The 17954-nt window shown below is 40.7% G+C and overlaps 3 protein-coding genes across 3 annotated transcripts in view; all 3 read left to right on the top strand.

Annotated features, from left to right (window-relative positions):
* The first annotated feature begins 852 nt into the window (after positions 1 to 852).
* Positions 853 to 8625, top strand: dus3l (dihydrouridine synthase 3-like (S. cerevisiae)). Its single transcript, XM_013912800.1, has 16 exons — positions 853 to 1048; positions 1256 to 1346; positions 2095 to 2350; positions 2452 to 2800; positions 3278 to 3312; positions 3411 to 3503; positions 3689 to 3730; positions 3891 to 4043; positions 4161 to 4277; positions 4490 to 4555; positions 4906 to 5016; positions 6278 to 6374; positions 6557 to 6632; positions 7616 to 7804; positions 8075 to 8203; positions 8319 to 8625. The coding sequence occupies exons 2-16, from the start codon at positions 1270 to 1272 to the stop codon at positions 8389 to 8391; spliced, it is 1863 nt and encodes a 620-aa protein (XP_013768254.1). The 5' UTR covers positions 853 to 1048; positions 1256 to 1269; the 3' UTR covers positions 8392 to 8625.
* An 873-nt stretch (positions 8626 to 9498) lies between these two features.
* On the top strand, positions 9499 to 13011 carry LOC102195233 (zona pellucida sperm-binding protein 4-like). Its single transcript, XM_005740601.2, has 12 exons — positions 9499 to 9743; positions 9965 to 10285; positions 10366 to 10481; positions 10561 to 10807; positions 10874 to 10996; positions 11082 to 11254; positions 11770 to 11867; positions 11999 to 12144; positions 12245 to 12422; positions 12498 to 12633; positions 12795 to 12869; positions 12939 to 13011. The coding sequence occupies exons 1-12, from the start codon at positions 9599 to 9601 to the stop codon at positions 12945 to 12947; spliced, it is 1767 nt and encodes a 588-aa protein (XP_005740658.1). The 5' UTR covers positions 9499 to 9598; the 3' UTR covers positions 12948 to 13011.
* Positions 13012 to 15907: 2896 nt separating this feature from the next.
* The window catches only part of LOC102202890 (cytosolic non-specific dipeptidase-like), an 8640-nt gene continuing 6593 nt past the window's right edge, over positions 15908 to 17954 (top strand). Inside the window, exons 1-3 of the mRNA XM_013912797.1 lie at positions 15908 to 15922; positions 16231 to 16497; positions 17613 to 17691. Coding sequence (XP_013768251.1) covers positions 17632 to 17691 — 60 coding nt within the window. The 5' untranslated portion in view covers positions 15908 to 15922; positions 16231 to 16497; positions 17613 to 17631. The remainder of the gene's footprint in view (positions 15923 to 16230; positions 16498 to 17612; positions 17692 to 17954) is intronic.

The raw sequence follows: 17954 nt of genomic DNA, 5'->3' as shown, positions 1-17954 counted from the left end.
TGTTTCATTCACAGGTAAAGTTATGGAATGACTTATGTGATGTTTGTTTTTAAGCACTGAAGAAGACTTTTGGGCCATTTTAAAACCAACACATGGTAAGAGTCATTAAGAAAATGGGTTTTTCTTTTAGTTAAATGACTGGAGCAAAGATCTCCATTTACACTCACCATACAACTTTGTTAGGCACACTTTGCAAATACCAACTTGGACCCTCTTTTTTTCCCCTTCAGAACAGCATGACATAGATTCCTCTGAGATTTTGGTCCATTTTGAAATGACAGCATCACACAGTTGCTGCAGATTTGTCCGCTCCTCATCCATGATGCAAATCTCTTTTTAATATATATTATTAGAATTTAAAGGATATTTGTCAGAATTTTTTATTTGTTTGAATAAATATTACAATGTAAACATCAATTTTGGAGGGCATATGAATCACAGGCATGTAGAAATCTCATGTCTCAAACAAATGCATCAAAGCCACATCAGGCAGGCTGATAACACATTTTATTGTCATTTGAATTTTTTAGCTCTTAAATGGTTCAGTCAAAACAAAAGGAAAGAAAACTGCACAAAATAACAAAACTGGATATAAATAGATTCATTATTGAATAAGGTTAAAGACTAAAAATAATACGGTCTAAAATGAACAATAGTCAGTTAAACTAAAAAGCGAGGGCCTTGTGAACCGGCTGCCGCGACAGACTTGACCAAATTGACAAAGACTAACGATAAAAACATTTCATGTATATTTTTAATTTGTTTTACTTAGTCACGCTCCAGCCCAGTAGGTGAATCTGAGTGCTGGATTTCAAAGGCAATGAGAACGATTTGCGAGCGGTTCGCGGAACCAATGTTGAGCAGCAGGTTTACCACGGACGTATCTAAGGTGCTGCACAACGGTTTCCTCGCGATTCTGGGTTGTGCATGTCCAGTTGTGGAAAAAAAAACAAAACCCAGGAACTTTTGACTTGATTTCTACGTGCTGTACATCAGTTGTCTTTTAACTTCACGGTTGGAGCAAGGCGGTTGTTTACTCAGTATATCGGTAAGTGGTCTAACTCAGCTACAAGAGGAAGCTAACTGGTGGAAGTGTAAGGTTAAATATGGAGCACAGAGAAAAGCAGGCAAGCTGATTATGATAATAAGGCAGTACCTGAACTGGTTTAATGTGTGCATAAAGTGTCCTAACGTAGGATTGGGAGCTGAATGGTCCTGTGGAGTGTTTAATTAGAAAGGTGTTAAAATGTTGCAGGAAGAGAGACTGTGATGGAAACAGCGGAGGAGGTGAACGTTTCGAAGAGGGCAGACGTGGCTGCAAAGGGTGAAGCTGCGATCAAACCAGAGTAAGATACTGTTAATAACTAAGAAAACTGTGGAAATCGCATTTTTATGTTTTTGCAGCAGATTTCAGGAGAGGGAAGCTGCAAATTAGAGCAATCTTTCTCCAACTTTCAAAAGAGACAGCCATGAGTCAGGGGACTGAAGATAACGCCAGATTTTTATGATGGACGTAAGCCAGTTAGTAAGATGGGAGCAAGCATAGCTGAATAAATAACCATGTGTTTGAGTTTATGAAAGAACAAAGCAGATCATCTGACCTGAGCAAACAGCACAAGCAAGGCACGTGACTATAAGGAGGCTGTCTGCATCTGAACTTGTTAAGATGTTCGTGTGAATTTATGTGAAAAAACTGTAGAAAGTGTCTACAAGAGATAATAACTCATTTACACAACATAAAAAAATATGGCCCTGTAGGGGTGAAACAGGGGCTTTGCAACCCCCAGTGGCGTAGTAAGGACTTACTGCCTTTATTTTCAGCCTTCCTGCTGCTTTGTCTGATGAAGCAAAGAGTGTTACACTGTCAGCAAAAAGGCTGTTGAAGGCCCTCAACTCTTTGCTTTCAGTGTTTCAGTGACCCATGCTACAGGGTCTTACTGGTTTAGCATAATTTACTCCCATTATGCTCTTTTTTTTTCTCAGTGTGAATATAGTTCATACTAAAATGCTTTAGTGACACACAGACTGTTTTTACACATAATTTAAAACAAAATTTATCAGGAGGATTCTTTCATCATCTTCTTATGTTTGCAGATTCCTTACAACCAAAGACAAGTTTCATGGGTTGTTAGACTCAGAGTGGCAGGGCTCAAAAAGAGAGAAAGCCAGTGAAGGTGATGCAGTTGAGGATTCAAAGGAGACTTCTTTGGAGGAACCTGAACCTAAAAGGCTGAAACAAAATTTTGAGGGTAGACCAGATGGCAAGCGTCTTCGGGGACAGAATAAGTCAAGGCCGCACACAAAGCCCACAGCCTACGATGAAAAACGACTTTGTCACTCAATCATTCAGGTATGAAGCTCTGACTCTGCATTCAAAAAGGCTCTGTGCAATACATTTTGATCCATATAGTTATTTTTGTGCCTCCACCTCCCCCCCCCCCATAAATTTAGAACAAAGAATGCCCCTTTGGAGCAAAGTGCTTCTTTGACCATGACATTGTCAAGTATATGGATTCTAAGCCTTCCGATATTGGGGAAACCTGTCACATCTATGAAACATTTGGAAAATGTGCCTACGGTTTGTCCTGCCGCTTCGCCAAGGCCCACACTACGCCTGACTTCAAATCCATGGAGAAGGCCGAGCTGGTCAAGGTGTATGAAGGCAGGACTATGGTGAAGAACAACATGAGTAAGGAGCTCCAGGGTCGCCTGAGGAAGCGATCGGTGTCCTTCGAAAAGTCAGAAAAGTACCTGAAAACACTCTCAGACAACAAAGATAAAGGAGCACAGCAAGGCAATGGTAAGACGAGTGAAAAGGCTTTTATAAAGAATGCTGCCATCACAAATTTTGTTCTTGCTTTTTAGGAAGAAACAGATACTGAGTATGTCACTCAAGCCTCTTTTTTACTAGTACCCACTTGCCTCGGCTCGGCTCGACACGGTTTTGGTCGTTTTCCATTACAATTGAGTAACATCTATTGTGCGTGGGGTCGTTATAGCAACACAGCCAAAAGTCCAGTGATTTACAGCTTGTGATTTTCTATTTTTGTGAAGGGGACATCTCACGATTCATCAAGTGTCACCATTGATTGGCTTTTGACCAGCTCACCCAGTTTTAGCAGATTAAATACACTCCTATTCTGTTTCTTTTAATCTGCACATGTGTTGACCTGTTGCTTACATACTCATACTTGCATTGTTAATTTTTGTGTATCTTAATTTGTTCCTTTGTCTCACTCATGGGATCTATGTGCATCTGAATTTTCTGCTGATCCAGCTGGAGAAAAACAGCCTGTTTCTAGTGAAGTACAGGTAACCTTTTCTACTAACAGCATTCCCTCTTACTGACCACTCTGTCATTGAGCCTTACGTTTATTGCGTGTGTTTTTCATGTTTCTGACTAACTGTAGACCAGCTCAGATAAACAGTCTGCTCCAGTGAAGACCGTCGGCCCGTTGACTGATGCAGATGTCATCAAGCTGCGCCCGTGTGAAAAGAAGCAGGTATATCTCTTCCAGTCGCTTTCCTCCAGAGTTTTCATGTTTGTTTAAACGATAAACAAGGTGTTTTAATAAACTGTTCTAATCAGCAGACATCTGATACTCATATATATTTAGGGAATATTTACACGATTTAAATTACAGTCAAATTGCATTGCTTAATGCCTCTTTTTGCCTTTGTTCTTAAGGTGGATTTTCAAGACAAGCTCTATCTCGCCCCTCTAACAACTGTAAGTACCATCACACTGAAATCAGTATTGGAGTTAGTGGTAGTTGTGTTTTTTAATATATTTCTATCTTTAAATCCAGGAATGTAGCAAGTGCAATTAAATAATGACCTGTAAATGAGGTCTGGATCTGATAAAGCAAATATTTCTTTAATTTCCTCAGTGTGGAAATCTGCCTTTCCGTCGCGTGTGTAAGCGCTTTGGTGCAGACATCACATGTGGGGAGATGGCCATGTGTACAAACCTGCTGCAGGGCCACCAGTCTGAGTGGGCCCTCCTGAGGAGACACGAAAGTGAAGATGTGTTCGGTATTCAGGTGATGTTTAAAATCTTCTGAAGGATTCAGTCCTATAGAGGGCGTTGTTGGTAAGACATCTGGATTTGTGTGAGAGTGCAAGGACTGTGATTTTTAAAGCCTGAATTGCGTCTCTAGGTGGAGGGCAGTTTCCCCGACACAATGACGAGGTGTGCAGAGCTCATCAACAACAACACTGAAGTTGATTTTGTGGACATCAACTCTGGGTGTCCCATTGATCTTGTATACAACAAGGTAAACTCTTAACTTGCCCCCCCAAATGCTCAGACCGTGACTTTTTTTTCTTTCATTTCCTAATAGACAAATTGAGACTTCCTATTTTGCAGTCAGATGCATTTTGTGTGTTTATACTACAGCACAAAGAGCACAGATACCAGCATTTGAGTGGAAGTGTTAAACATTAATATGACAGTCACTGACAGATGGCCTTTGTTTTTTCCCATCAGGGCGGAGGCTGCGGCTTGATGACACGTACCAGAAAATTTGAACGAATAGTCAAAGGAATGAATTATGTAAGTATGACTTTTTGCCTATTGTATGGTAATGATGCAAGAAGGAGAGTTTTGTTGCTCTTGTGGATCATTGCAAAGTTACAGTTCAGTTCAATTTTATTTATATAGCACCCAATCACAAAAAACAGCTGTCTCAAGATGCTTTATATTTTAAGCACAGTATTTGAGGGAAAACCCCAATTCCCCCTCGAAAAGCATTTGGCAACAGTGGGAAGAAAAACTTTATTAGATCCTGGCTCAGGGAAGGGCAGCCATGTGCTGTGACTATTTTAGGGTGAAGGGAAGAAGACAGGATAAAAGAGACACAGCCTTCAGTTAAAGGCTGAATGAAAACCTTTTTCTCCCTGTAGGTCCTTGATGTCCCTCTAACAGTCAAGATCCGCACCGGCGTTCAGGAAAAGTCTAACATAGCACACAAGCTCATCCCAGAGATGAAGAATTGGGGCGTCTCAATGATTACAGTAAGTAAAAGAGGAGCAATGTGAAATCGTCCCTATGCCATAAATCAACATGATAAAAAGGAAATTTCATTTCTAGGTTTACAGAGTTGCCAGATGTAGCTGTAAGTAGGGCTGCCACGATTAGTCGACTAGTCACGATTATGTCGACTATTAAAATCGTCGATGACTAATTTAATAGTCGACGCATCGTTTGAAGCTTTGTAAGATCACAAAGGACGCAGGAATGAGTAGTAGGATTTAAGAGTGTAATAACGGACTGAAACAGAAGATGGCAGCACTGCATGTCCAAGGATGCCAGCTGCCGTTAAACCCCGAAGAAGAAGAAGCTGTGTCCCAGAATTCATAGCGCAGCCCAGCGCAGTTGTCAACAATGGCGGCAGCTAGTTAGTTTTAACTTTACTCTTATTATTCTTTCTGGCTCACAAAATAAACGTTTAACATATTTTCAGGCGAGAATGTAGCTGTGGAAACCTCAAATATCTGCTCAGTTTATCAAGACACCACATATTTTCAAAAGCGCTCCGACGTTTTCGGAGACGTCTGTTACCCACTAGCTCGTTAGCTAGGCGGGGGCAAGGCTAACTAGAGCCGTGAGAACACCGGACTCCCGGCAAATCGTTTTCAAACCCACCGCCGTCTTTCGCTAGTCAGGTTAAACATATATATAAGTCACTTAGATAACTTAAAAATGTTATTGTTTGGCTTTCTTTAGTATTTTATTTGTTCCTGAGTAAATCGGTTTGGCTGAGATTAAAGTTATAGTTTTTGCACAGCTAAAACTGTCAAGCAGACAGCTGATTATCAGAAGTGTGAGACGCTGGAGAATTTACTCCGGTGTCCTGTTATATTTTAGAAAGCAAGGAGTTTATTAAACTTCACCGAAACAATCTGCAAATTTCATTAAAAATTAATAAACTACCATCTTGTCTTTATTTTTAGTTAGCACAAACACTTCAAGCTGTAAGCTAATGATAGTTATATAAGACCAGATGCTGCTGGTGCAATAAGCTGTACGTTTTACGTCCCAATGGATGATGATCTGATTAGTCGACTAATCGCAAAAATAATCGGTGACTAGTCGACTATCAAAATAATCGTTTGTGGCAGCCCTAGCTGTAAGCATCCATAATTCTGAATCGGTATCATTTATATATCCTATGGTGACGATTCATTCTCGAGATGTTATTCTGTTTGGTGATGTATAACATGTTTACATACGCCTCTCCTATTAAAAAACATTGACGCTGTGTTTTTCCTACAGTTGCATGGCAGATCCAGAGAGCAGAGATACACAAAGTTAGCCGATTGGGACTATATCACAACATGTGCAAAGCTGGCTAGCCCCATCCCACTTTTTGGTATGTGGATTTGTAAAGGGTACACAAAAAGACAAAAGCCTCCTGATGTTTAAACAGTTTCATGCATTTAGTTTGGTGTTCTCTAGGTTGTAAAACCTTGCACAGAATGCAGTGTAGTGTTTTTATTGTACATGTTTTTATAGTACATATTAATCACAGGTGATTTGGTTTTATTTTTCTAGGTAACGGAGACATTTTGTCCTATGAGGATGCAATGAAAGCGAAAGAGACCGGAGTTTCTGGGATTATGATTGCAAGGTTAGTGTCATTTCCTTGCAGCGTAAAAAAAAAGATCGAAATGCCTTAAAAACAGATGACATCTGGAACTGATATGGTCTGCAGCCAGTGACTTTTGTTTTTAGATTTCACTTAAAACTTTTTCCATTATTAGAGTTCAAGTGTATTTGTTTACACTCACTGGCCATTCATTAGGTACACGTGTCCCACTGTTTCTTAACACAAATATTTCAGACTGCTTCCAGTTGACAGCCAAAATTGCAATACAATATAAGACTGCTGCCTGCTCTGGTGAAACTCCACTTCTGCTAGAACATTTGGATCAAAGGTTTAGAATTAGGTATAAACAACATGGATCCATCCCGGGTTGTATCTGTGGTTCAGGCTGGTGGTGTAATGATGTGGGGGATATTTTCTTGGCACACTTTAGGGTTGTGGAACCAATTAAGCATCATTTACTGCCACAACCTAACAGACTTCACAGTAACTCCACAGTCATCAGATCTCAGTCCAACACAGCAGCTTTGGGATGTGTTGGAACACGAGAGTCACATCGTGGATGTGCAGCTGACAAATCTACAAGAACTGTGTGATGCCATCATGTCAATATGGACCAAAATCTCTGATGAATGTTTCTAGTATCTTATTGAATCTATGCCACAAAGATTTTATGTAGCTCTTAAGGCAAAATGGGGTCCAATCCAGTACTGGCAAGGTGAAACTAATAAAGTGGCCATGAGTGTATTTTGCCTCAGTGAAGTCAAGAATCTTTTTAAGTTGTTTTAAAACCCAGCAGCAAATTTTTCAGAGCTCTTAAGGCTAATATGTGGGTGCCTTTTTCCATGTATAATTTTCAGTTGAAGTGTGGAAACATTGTTTCTCAGAGGAAAATACAAAGAAAACACTGACCACAAATTACTCCATAGGATGGAAGATCCTTATACATTATTTATTTATGTACGTATGTATGTATTTATTTATTACCTTTTCTGGGTTCTCTATAGGGGTGCTCTCATTAAGCCTTGGATCTTCACTGAAATCAAGGAGAGCCGACACTGGGACATTTCGTCCAGTGAGCGACTGGACATCCTAAAGGACTTCAGCAACTTTGGCCTGGAGCACTGGGGCTCCGACACTAGGGGCGTGGAGAGGACACGCACCTTCTTGCTTGAGTGGCTCTCCTTCTTGTGCCGGTGGGCTACAACACATTTCAGAAATTTTGCATTTGTTCTTCTGTGAGCAATTCGATTCATATATTCTGTGCAATTAAGCTGTTTTAATATAATTTTAGGGTAACAGACTTATTTGTGGTCTTTTCCCATTAGTTTATGAGACTGGGGACATGTAATAGCTGAAAATGTGTGATAGACTATGTTGCATTCCACTGCATCTGACTCTCGCTGTTAAGTTTTCCTGTTTGCTGTGGTAAACGTTGCTTTCCTTCTCCCTCCATCTGTTCTCAGATATATTCCAGTGGGCCTGTTGGAGCGAGTGCCTCAGAAGATCAATGAGAGACCTCCGTACTACATGGGCAGGAACTATTTGGAGACACTGATGGCCAGTCAGAACGTAGAGGACTGGATCAGGATAAGGTGAGTACAAACATGCCTATTTTCTAGAATTACATTTCAAGATTGCACAAAATTAAGATTTTAAAAGTGCAAAATGTAATAGTGAGTGCCTTATGAATTGTTTTCTACTTTCCAGTGAAATGCTGCTTGGACCCGTACCCAAGAATTTTGAATTCTTGCCTAAGCATAAAGCCAACTCATATAAGTGATTTTCTTTTTTGCTCAACTATTAAAATCATCAAGATTTGTGGGTTTTTTCTTCTTTTTTCTAATTTGTTCAAGAGATCAAGCTCAAAGACAGAAGATATTTTATGTTTTAAGTGATAAAGACTCTAGAATAGTTTGTTTATTTGACCTGTGTTGCAGTAGAAACATACATCGGTTTTCATGTAATTGAGTGCAAATAAATGTTTCGCAACAACAAGATGTTTGTGTCATTTTATTTTTCTATTGAAGGAAATTGTTTGATTTATTTGACCTTATTAAACAAACATACTGAACAGAGATCATCTGTCTGCATGAATTTTGTAAATATGTTTTGAAGTTCTATATTACCCTGGGTAAGCACAGTGATGATTCACTATGTAAAGTATTTTTTGGTTGGAAATCTTTTGTTAAAATATGCAACAATAAAAAATAAAACAAAAGCAACAAGAGAATCTGAGCAAGAAGTGATAAATGATGTAATTAAGGCAAATAAAGAGGTTTTAAGGGAAGCTCGTTTTCTTCACTGGAAAAGTCAAACTTTTGGATTATTATCTTAAATTTGAGGTTTCAGTAAGAAAGTTGAGATTTTGAGATATTAACCCAACATTTGCATTTGGACTTTGCAATTTTCTTCCACAAGCTCAGACACAAATATTGTCATAGGCGGGGAAGAAACCACTTTCATCCCCGTTTCTTTATATATAAATAGAAGCTACTTTATTTAAAATATTTTGTAAGTCCAATTTTCTGGACTGCTTTAGTGCAGAGGTCATTTGATCTTTCTCAGCGCGCCCCACTAGTCCAGCTAGTCCACTTCTTAAACATGCCTGCGCCAAATTAAAACGAAAATAAACTAACATCAATCGAGAAAGATAAATTGTTGCGTTTTTGTTTACATCTAAGGTTTACGGCCACCACAGAGAAACTTTAAGTGATTTAAAGATTTTTCATAGTATCTAAAAAGAAATTGCCATACCCTATATAATAAAATATTGGCCAGATTAATGTAAATTAAATGAATAATAATTAAGGTTGAAAATAAATAAATAAACAGGCGAGTTTCCTTCCCGCCTGTTTATTTATCCTTCCCGCCTGTAACGGGGCAGCAGGTGAAAAATCAGCAGCAGTCAGGTGCAATCAATTAAGCTAGAGCCAGTACTTGTAGCGGGGCGCGAGGCTTCCTGCAGCTGCACGAGAGCTTTCACGTGGATGGCTGGGTGTAGGCTCGAGCTGCTGCTAGTCCTGACTTGGACTCTGCTGCCGGTGTCCGTCCGGGGGTGGGAGCGCATAAATGAAACTGAGCTTCGCAGTTTGTATGAGCCCGGAGAGAGGGGCGAACCACATGACCCTACAGGTAAACGGCAGGGAGACTGTTGGGCAGGTGTATTTATCAGGATTGGTCACTTACGACTTGTGGCTTCTAACAGCTTGTTGCCTGACGGCTAATTCTGACAATCTAAGATATAGAGAGGAATGAACATCATGCTTATTACGCTACACTTCTAGCTTTTCCTGCCCATATGAATGGGGTTTTTACTTGTTATCAGTGACCTAACAACGACCTCTGTTGTCCAGATTACAGTAGTGGCCTTGACCAGGGTGAAGCTAAAATTCTTGAAGATGTGGTCCTTGAAGCCGAAGGTGTTGCCAGCAGTGAAAACTTTGACTCCGATGTTGACTATGTTGACTATGATGACTTGGCCGTAGATGATTCTAGACCCACGCACTATGGTGGTGGTGTGGACCGTGGGTTCCAGGTAAAATTTGAAGATGAGCCTCCAAGGAGCTGGCCAGGCAGTTGTAATCCAACTGCTGCTGATCTACAAGTTGTTTGCAGTGAAAGTGGCTTCCAAATTACTCTGCCAACAGGACCTTTGAGTGAGGTTAAGGTGTTTGGTATGTACTTGGATTAGATTTTTAGATTTGTAATAGATTGAATTGCTCAATCTGGTAAAACTGGCATGTACTTTCTCCAGGCTCTGGGGACAGTCTGCTGCCTATTGTTGGTGCGCCAGAAAACTGTGGTTATGAAGTGGATCCGCTGAAGAACACCTTAACTGTACCTTTCAATGGGTGCAATGTGGAGCGGCATGTAAGTTGTTTAAGAGTTTCTCCCTTGACTGTTTTGCTTAACAGGAAGTCATTAAACTTTATTTTACAATTTATTATAGGCGGATAGCTTCAGTCTACAGCTGTTGTACACCGATACACTTGGCCAGAGACGAGTGTCGACCACATCTTGCAACAAGTTTGATCCAGAAAATGTGCCACGTTCCGGTGGTGGGCCCTTGCCGTGTGTTAAACTGGTCAGAGATCCACAAGCACTGGTTCCACCACCTATGTTACCGGTTCCTCCAGTACCACAACCAGGATTGCCCCAACCAGCATTCCCTCAATCATCACCAACATTAAGACAACGTGAGTGGTTTGTAGAAGATGCTTTAACATTATTCAGATGAAATTAATTGTTTTTCCCTTTTTCAGATTGCAGCATCCCTGTGGGAGAGCAGGTGAGATGTGGTCATTATGGAATATCTGTCTCAGAATGTCGGGCCATGGGCTGTTGTGTGGATTTGCTAGCGTCTGTCTGCTACTACCCACTTGAAGGTAAGGCTAGTTTTTGACAGATGGTATAAATGTTGAATTTTTAATCCGTGAAACTTAAGTGGCTTTTTTCTATCCTCTCCTGTAGAGTGCACAGTGGATCAACATTTTGTATTTGCCATTCGGTACAACTCTGCATCCATCCCTGTGGATCCTACCAGACTGATTGTTCCTGGAAATCCAGAGTGTAAACCAGCCATTGTTAACAACCAGGTCGCCATCTTTAAGTTCAAAGTTACAGAATGTGGAACCCATTCTTACGTAAGTTACCCCTCCAGCAAAGCTGTTACTTGGCAAACTTTGTAGGAATGCTTTGACTTTTTGGCGGCAACCTGGTATATGTCCAAATCTGGAATAAGAATGCTTTGGTGCTTGACTTGGAGATGTTGGTATATGCTACTGCAGGACTAATTTTAATGAGCGGTCATGACCAGCTATCACCCTGATTTGCCACTGCAACAGCCTACACGTTTTACTGCTAAATAGCAGGCAGCAGTACAGGGGGCAGTACTGCTGACAGATTGGGGGGTTTATGCAGCTTAAACTGGAAGGATGTCTCTAGTATGACATGTCTAAAGCTTGTTGACTGTCTGAACTCTTCCATGCACCATCTGTCAGAATCAACTTTTAATCTAAACTGTCACTGGTATGAGGTTCTCCTAAAAGGTACAAAGGTTTTGAGACTTAAGCAGACACTTGGCTTTTAACGTGCTGGCTTGTATTCTTGTAAATTGCACCTCAGTAAGTAAATCATCCAATGTAACTTGTGTTGACAGGATGTTGGTGAGGTGACGATATACCTGGCTGAAGTGCAGAGTATTGTTCTTGCTCTCAATCTAAAGTATGGTGTCATTACAAGAACTGATCCACTCAGGTTAGTGGCTTGTGCTAGATTTTAATATGCAAACACAAATCTAACAGACTGAGGGGCAGGGGCACATGGTGAGCAGTATGCTGTGTTCTAGACTGGCACGTGGTATTAATGGCTTATTTGATCTCTTGTAGATTTCTGATTGAGTGCCGCTATAACAAATGGGGCACTGCTCAATCAATGGCTAGTGTTGGCTACATGGTGAAGACCCCACCTTCCAGTATGCCTTCTTCAGTCATCTCTAACAGTTTATATGGTGTCGAGTTGAGAATTGCCAAAGGTTGGGCATTGCATTGTCTTTCCAACAAACTACAGTAGACAGGCTTGACAAACTTTGCTGGTGTAAGACTGGCTAAATGCCTTCTGTTTCATCCCAACAGATGAGACTTATTCAAGTTTCTATGACCATCACCATCAGCCCTTGCGGCTGCTCCTCGGCCGCCCTGTGTATCTTGAATTGCGCCTCAGCTCTCCTAACGCAGATGCAATAATTATTGTAAATTACTGCCTGGCATATCCTCGTTCTGCAAAAAATGCTCTGGTGCTAATCTATGAAGGGTAAGCACGACCATCAACCTTTTAGAGCCTGAAGGTTATCTTGAACTTCTGACTGCAAGTTATGCTTGTCTGCAGGTGTGCCAATCCTCATGATCCACATGTGTCCATACTTAAAGTCAGCAATGTTCCTGGAGTGAATCATGAAAAACGCTTTATAGTGAGTGCCTTCCAGTTCATGGATCAAAGGACAAACAAGTACCTAAATGAAGAGGTGAGTTGGAGGAGTTAATGCTGGAACAGTTCCTAATTTACATGTGTTTAAAAAAAAAAAAGGTTGTCTGGGTTCTAAGCAGAAAACAGTTTTTAAAGTCAATGTTTGCCTTGGATATTGAAAGATTAACTTTGTTTTACTCGGTGTTCATTCCCTGCCAGATTTATTTCATGTGCTCTGCAGAAGTTTGTCTGCCAGCAGAAAAGAGATGTGATGAGCAGTGCTTTGATGGGAGGGTGAGTCTCTAAATCTTGGTGATAATTTGCAACTTGTTTAATGGTCTAATTGGATTCATTTTCTTCCAGGTTCAATAAGGATTTGATCTGGAAACTAACATTGTGATTTAACTAAGAAAATAAAGCCTTTTAATTCACTATGCATGGATCTTTTGTCATCATTAAGAACTGCAAGGTATAACTAGTGTGGAACTCAGGGTTTGGCATTTCAGATCCAGACATTGAAATGTTGTTTATTGAACTTATCAAGCACTAAAACATGACACAATTCAGTGATCAGCAATCAAAGACTGCGGTGCATGCTACACAATGGAAACATTGAGCAAACACATGAGATGAGAGCCTTTATTTGTCAGTTGCAGGTCTTTTGCCCGCAACAGAGATGACAGACATTGCCGACCGTACATACAATACACAAACATCACATTGGGGAGACGGGTCAGGCTAGGTAGCGAGGGAAAAACATCGAAATGTGTAACACAAAAGGATAATACAGGAATGCACAGATATCAACACACCATAGCACAATAAACGCAGACAAGCAACATGGGAAAGAGTGCCAGTGTGTACATCTGATCTAGGACCGCTGCAATCTTTTGACTGCGCCTCCAACTGACCCGATGTCCACATCAGAGGGGAGGTAAGCATTTGAGGTGGCGTCGGATCCAGGGTAGGGAGGGTGATGAGTCAGTGAGTGCTTATCGGTATATGTCTGAGTGTCCATAGTTCAGCTGAGACGGTGTCCTTCGCCCTGCCAGGCTAAGTAAACAGTCTTCCAGCCAACCCAGGTGGCCTTGCATGGAATGGGAAGGAACAGAGTAAACAGTCGTTATCAGAGTGTTTTGTTCAGCTCAAGCCTTGTAGCTGGCGCAGAGAGGGTATCCGCATGAAGTGTGTGGGGGTTTTTTTTTGGTTTTTTTTTTTTTTTTTTAAACTATAGTGCGAACAGCTCATATTTCAAAGCAGTTCTACAGTCCAACACTGGTCCTGTTGGAGAGCCGTGAGCTTCGCCATACTTGCGTTCTGTGATGTCATTTCTTGTGCTCAAGGAGCTGATTTCTGAGAACTCACGGCAGTGTGCCTCCCCAAGATGTCATCCAATTTTGCACCCAGAGATGTTATTCCGGGCTAGCCCTTCCGAGATGTATCCAGTCTGCAGTCAGATCTTATTCTGAGTATTCACAGCAGCCGTAGCCTCTCCAAGATCTTATCCGTGCTGACTCAATGAGCCCATTTTGAGAGACTCACGCCTCTCCCATCGTTCCAATCCCAGCGGGCAGCCTTGTGGGGGTTTGAACAGCCTGTTCCGCTTTCTTCTTCGATAAGTCAGGGCCAAGCCAGCTCCGATCAGCAAGAACCCTGTTACCATGGTTCCGAATAGGTAGATATCTTCAGCACTCGGGCTCACTCAAGCCCAAACTTCTCGTTGAGAAAGGGGTGTCAATTGCATTTAGGGACCAGTTGATCCAATCCATAATTCCTCTTTTAGGTTTTAGAGAACAGACTGAGTGTTCCAGGGAAAATACAAAAACAAAACACGAGACTAGACAAGGACATAAGCAGGGATGATAAGGGAGAGGAGGAAAAAGTGCGTCCGCCTCCTTTGAGAGCCAAAGAAGAAATATTGCGTCTAGGTAAAATGACCATAAGTTTAGTGCAATTTCAAGTGTAGTTTGCCATCATACTGCATAATGTACTCAAAGGGAACCTGGGTCTGTCCTGGGGCCTCATTCCAGTGGGATGTGCTAGAAATGCCTGAGCTGATTCTTTTAGTCATGGAGTAGTGGGTCTGAGCCCCCCACTGATGGGTGAACCCATCAGACTCTGTCCAAAGTTTGTCTTCATCTAAAACTTGTAAATAGCAGGGTGTGGAGGAAGAGCTGTAAAGGCGGTGTGACCTTGGTTGATTAGCACTTAAATGTGATTTGATCTCAATTCACTGTGTGAAATGTGAAGCTGCACCAGTGTTGGCCTGTCGCTGTCAAGTTACTGTCAATTCCTCAGATTCTCATTGTGCCAGACTGCAAAGCCATATTGATCACACAACTGGAAAATCATCTTGCAATCCAAATAAATACTTGATACAATGCCTTATGGTCATTGCTTCAGCTGTCAGTTTAAGACTTTAAAATTACTTGTACTTTTGAATAATTGTCTTTATAGATGTATACCTGGCAGACCCTTTTGATAATTCATTGGTGACATCCAAGTGGTCCCACAAATCTAAAGGAATCTGGCCTGTAGCCTCCCCTTTCCCCCCAGTGGTTGATGTTGGTTTCATAACACAAATTTAAAAGCTTCCCCTCTTTGGGCCTGTCATTTACATGTGGCTGCTTGTCATTAACATGCCTTATTTTTTTTTAAAATAAAGTCCTCTTCAGAGCTTCCTGACATACACCCATCTTGCAAATCGGGTTAAAAGTATAAGCATCCATCAGTAAATGACCTAAAGCTGTGTGCTGTTAACATGTAGACTACATCATTTGAGCTCCCCTATAAATTAGAAGTTTTCAGTGAGCTTGATCCATTTACAACATTGTAGGAGCCATATGAGTTGTTCCTTTTTTGGATTAGGGGGGTTGGTTAAAAATGCACACATTGTATTGGTGCACGGGTGTGGGGCGTGACTCATGGGTGTTAGGTAATAAATGTGGTTGCACTCACCTGTTCACTGCACCTGATGTTGAGCAGAAAGGTAGGTAGGTTGAGCATGAGGGGAAACCTTCTGTTGAATGCATCTTGAGTCATTTTGATGCAAGTTTTTTATTTTTTTGCATGCAGCTTGAGTTTAGTTTAGTGCACTAATTTATGCCAGAGGCTGTAGTTTGGCATAGTAATTGGTGTAATGTTTGCAAGTTGCATTCGTTTGTTTGTGCAGTCTCTGCATTTGTATCATGTTTTGATCCCATGTTCTGATTTTGTATAGTGGACAGTGGAATTAAAGGAGCAAATAGTACAGAGGTCTATCTCATGTGTTTATTGTTGCGCGTCATCTGTGTCCTCATGTTTAACCTGCAGCGACCTTTGGTTGGAAGAGCCGCAACAATAATTTTGTAAGAAATATTATATTTGTATGAATATGCATGTAAAGTCCTTTATACAAACCAGAGGAACTGAAAGTCCGCTATACTTAAAATATTGAAAGCTTTTTTCCATGTGCCATACTGCTTAACATTTGAGTCATTTCTTAAATATTTTTCTCTTTCAACTTTATTTCGTTAACTTGAACATGCAAAGAAACAGATGTGCAACTATGTTTATGTGGTGTTGGTAGATAAAATAAAAAAACAATTATTTTTTTGTCATTTTTAACAAACGGGAAAACAATTGAGAAGTAAATGTATTTTTTTTTCCCGATGAGACGCCCGTGACGAAGCAGCTTCCGATGACCCATAATTCTTTGCGCTTTGAAGCAGTTCATATGGTGGGTTGTTGTTTTTACCCCACGAGTTGAATCGCTTTGGGTTTTCCCCCCCACAAAACAAGTAGCTTTTGTTGTTTTGCTAATTTTTTTTTTTTTACTGCAGACCTCAGAGTTGTCCGTCGTTAGCAAATACAGGAAGTCTTTGTCAGCTGAGAAGGGCCCGGAGTCACATGTTTACATCAGCTGATCTGGAATAAAAACACAGTAAGTCTGTTTGACAAGACAGGTAGATTTTAATATTTCTCTTTGCAGTTTAGAAATGACCAAAGTATTTGGCTAGATCAGGTCTCAGTCACATTAACCCAGACGGTAGATATAACGGCAATGACCCGTTACCTACCTTCCAGCACCCGCTTAGCTTAGCCAACTTAGTTTCGCTTCACTTGCCATTTTACCACCTCATTATTCGTGTTTCATAGCATGCTGTACAAAACCCGCTGGTACCAAGCCGAAAAAGGTTATATCCGCTTTAAAAAAAAAGAACTATATTAACTATTACATCTAAGTCTCTGTGCCTATTTTGCATGGAAATATTCAGATATATGGTCTAGAGGAGTGGTCGTGCAACAACAAGGGCGAGTCCAAATTTCAGTGCACACCTGTGGAAAGTAACCTCCGTGTGTGCTGAAGTTTTCATGACCTTCTTTCAGTTTCTCACTCAGTACGAAACGGTTTAATTGTTGTTTATGGCTTTCTTCACACAATTAGTGATCTTTTCACGTCTACACATGTTATCAACCATAGTCTACCTAACTGTTGTTTTAATACTAATAAATAATAAACTACTATCTTTTGTGCAGCTCGATTATGTTTGGTCGCCACACAACTCTAAGCTGTTAAGACATGAGATGATATTTTCTATGATAAGTACATTTAGTTTAAACAGTACTTTAAATGCAGTTACTCAGCGAGTGAGGCATTTTACAGTAAAGTTGAACTACCTTAATTAATTTACTGCATCAGCATGTGGCTTTTAGGTTATCTGATAAGTGTAGAAGCAGGGACCAGAAGGCACAGAACTGAGCATTATCCTTTACTGCGTCAGTTGTTGTAACTTTGTACTATGAGCCTCGCATTTCTTGACATTTTCTTGCTGTTTTGTTCTGAAAGCCTGGTGTTAAAGTGCTGATCAGCTGCAGCTGTGGATCTGAGAAATTATGATGTGAAACAAGCTTAAGTCTCATGACCTAATGTGCAGGATGGGAGCTGCAAATTCAGCAGCAGTCAGCAAATTTGCAGGAAGGCGTGGTCTTTGTCCTCTCATAAGATTGCACAAACCCAGAGGTGGACTCACACCAGTCTGCTTGTTTAACCCTCAGATCCCATTGCTGGCACAAAATGTCTCATCTCACAGAACTTTTCAAGTATGTGGACGACCACCAGGACCTGTATGTGCAGGTAAGATTACTCAGGAAAAATATAATAGTTATGCTGGACTCAATGTAAGACCTCTTGGCTGTTTAATCATTGTATGGTTGTCATTTGATTTAATGGTTTATTGAGCTAACTTTAAACTGGACAGCATTGTAACTCATTCACTTAAGCTGGCGCTATAGTAGATGCCAACTGTAAAACCAGATATTATAACTGCTGCTTTAGTCAAATTTTGTAGAAGGTCTGATGTCCTAAGAATAACTCATTGTGGCTCTTTTTTTTTTTTT

This window comes from Pundamilia nyererei, unplaced genomic scaffold, assembly GCF_000239375.1.
Source record: "Pundamilia nyererei isolate P.nyererei 1_Seehausen unplaced genomic scaffold, PunNye1.0 scaffold00102, whole genome shotgun sequence".
NCBI lineage: Eukaryota > Metazoa > Chordata > Actinopteri > Cichliformes > Cichlidae > Pundamilia > Pundamilia nyererei.
Note: the sequence above shows the minus strand (reverse complement) of the source record. Positions and strands in the feature narration are given on the sequence as shown.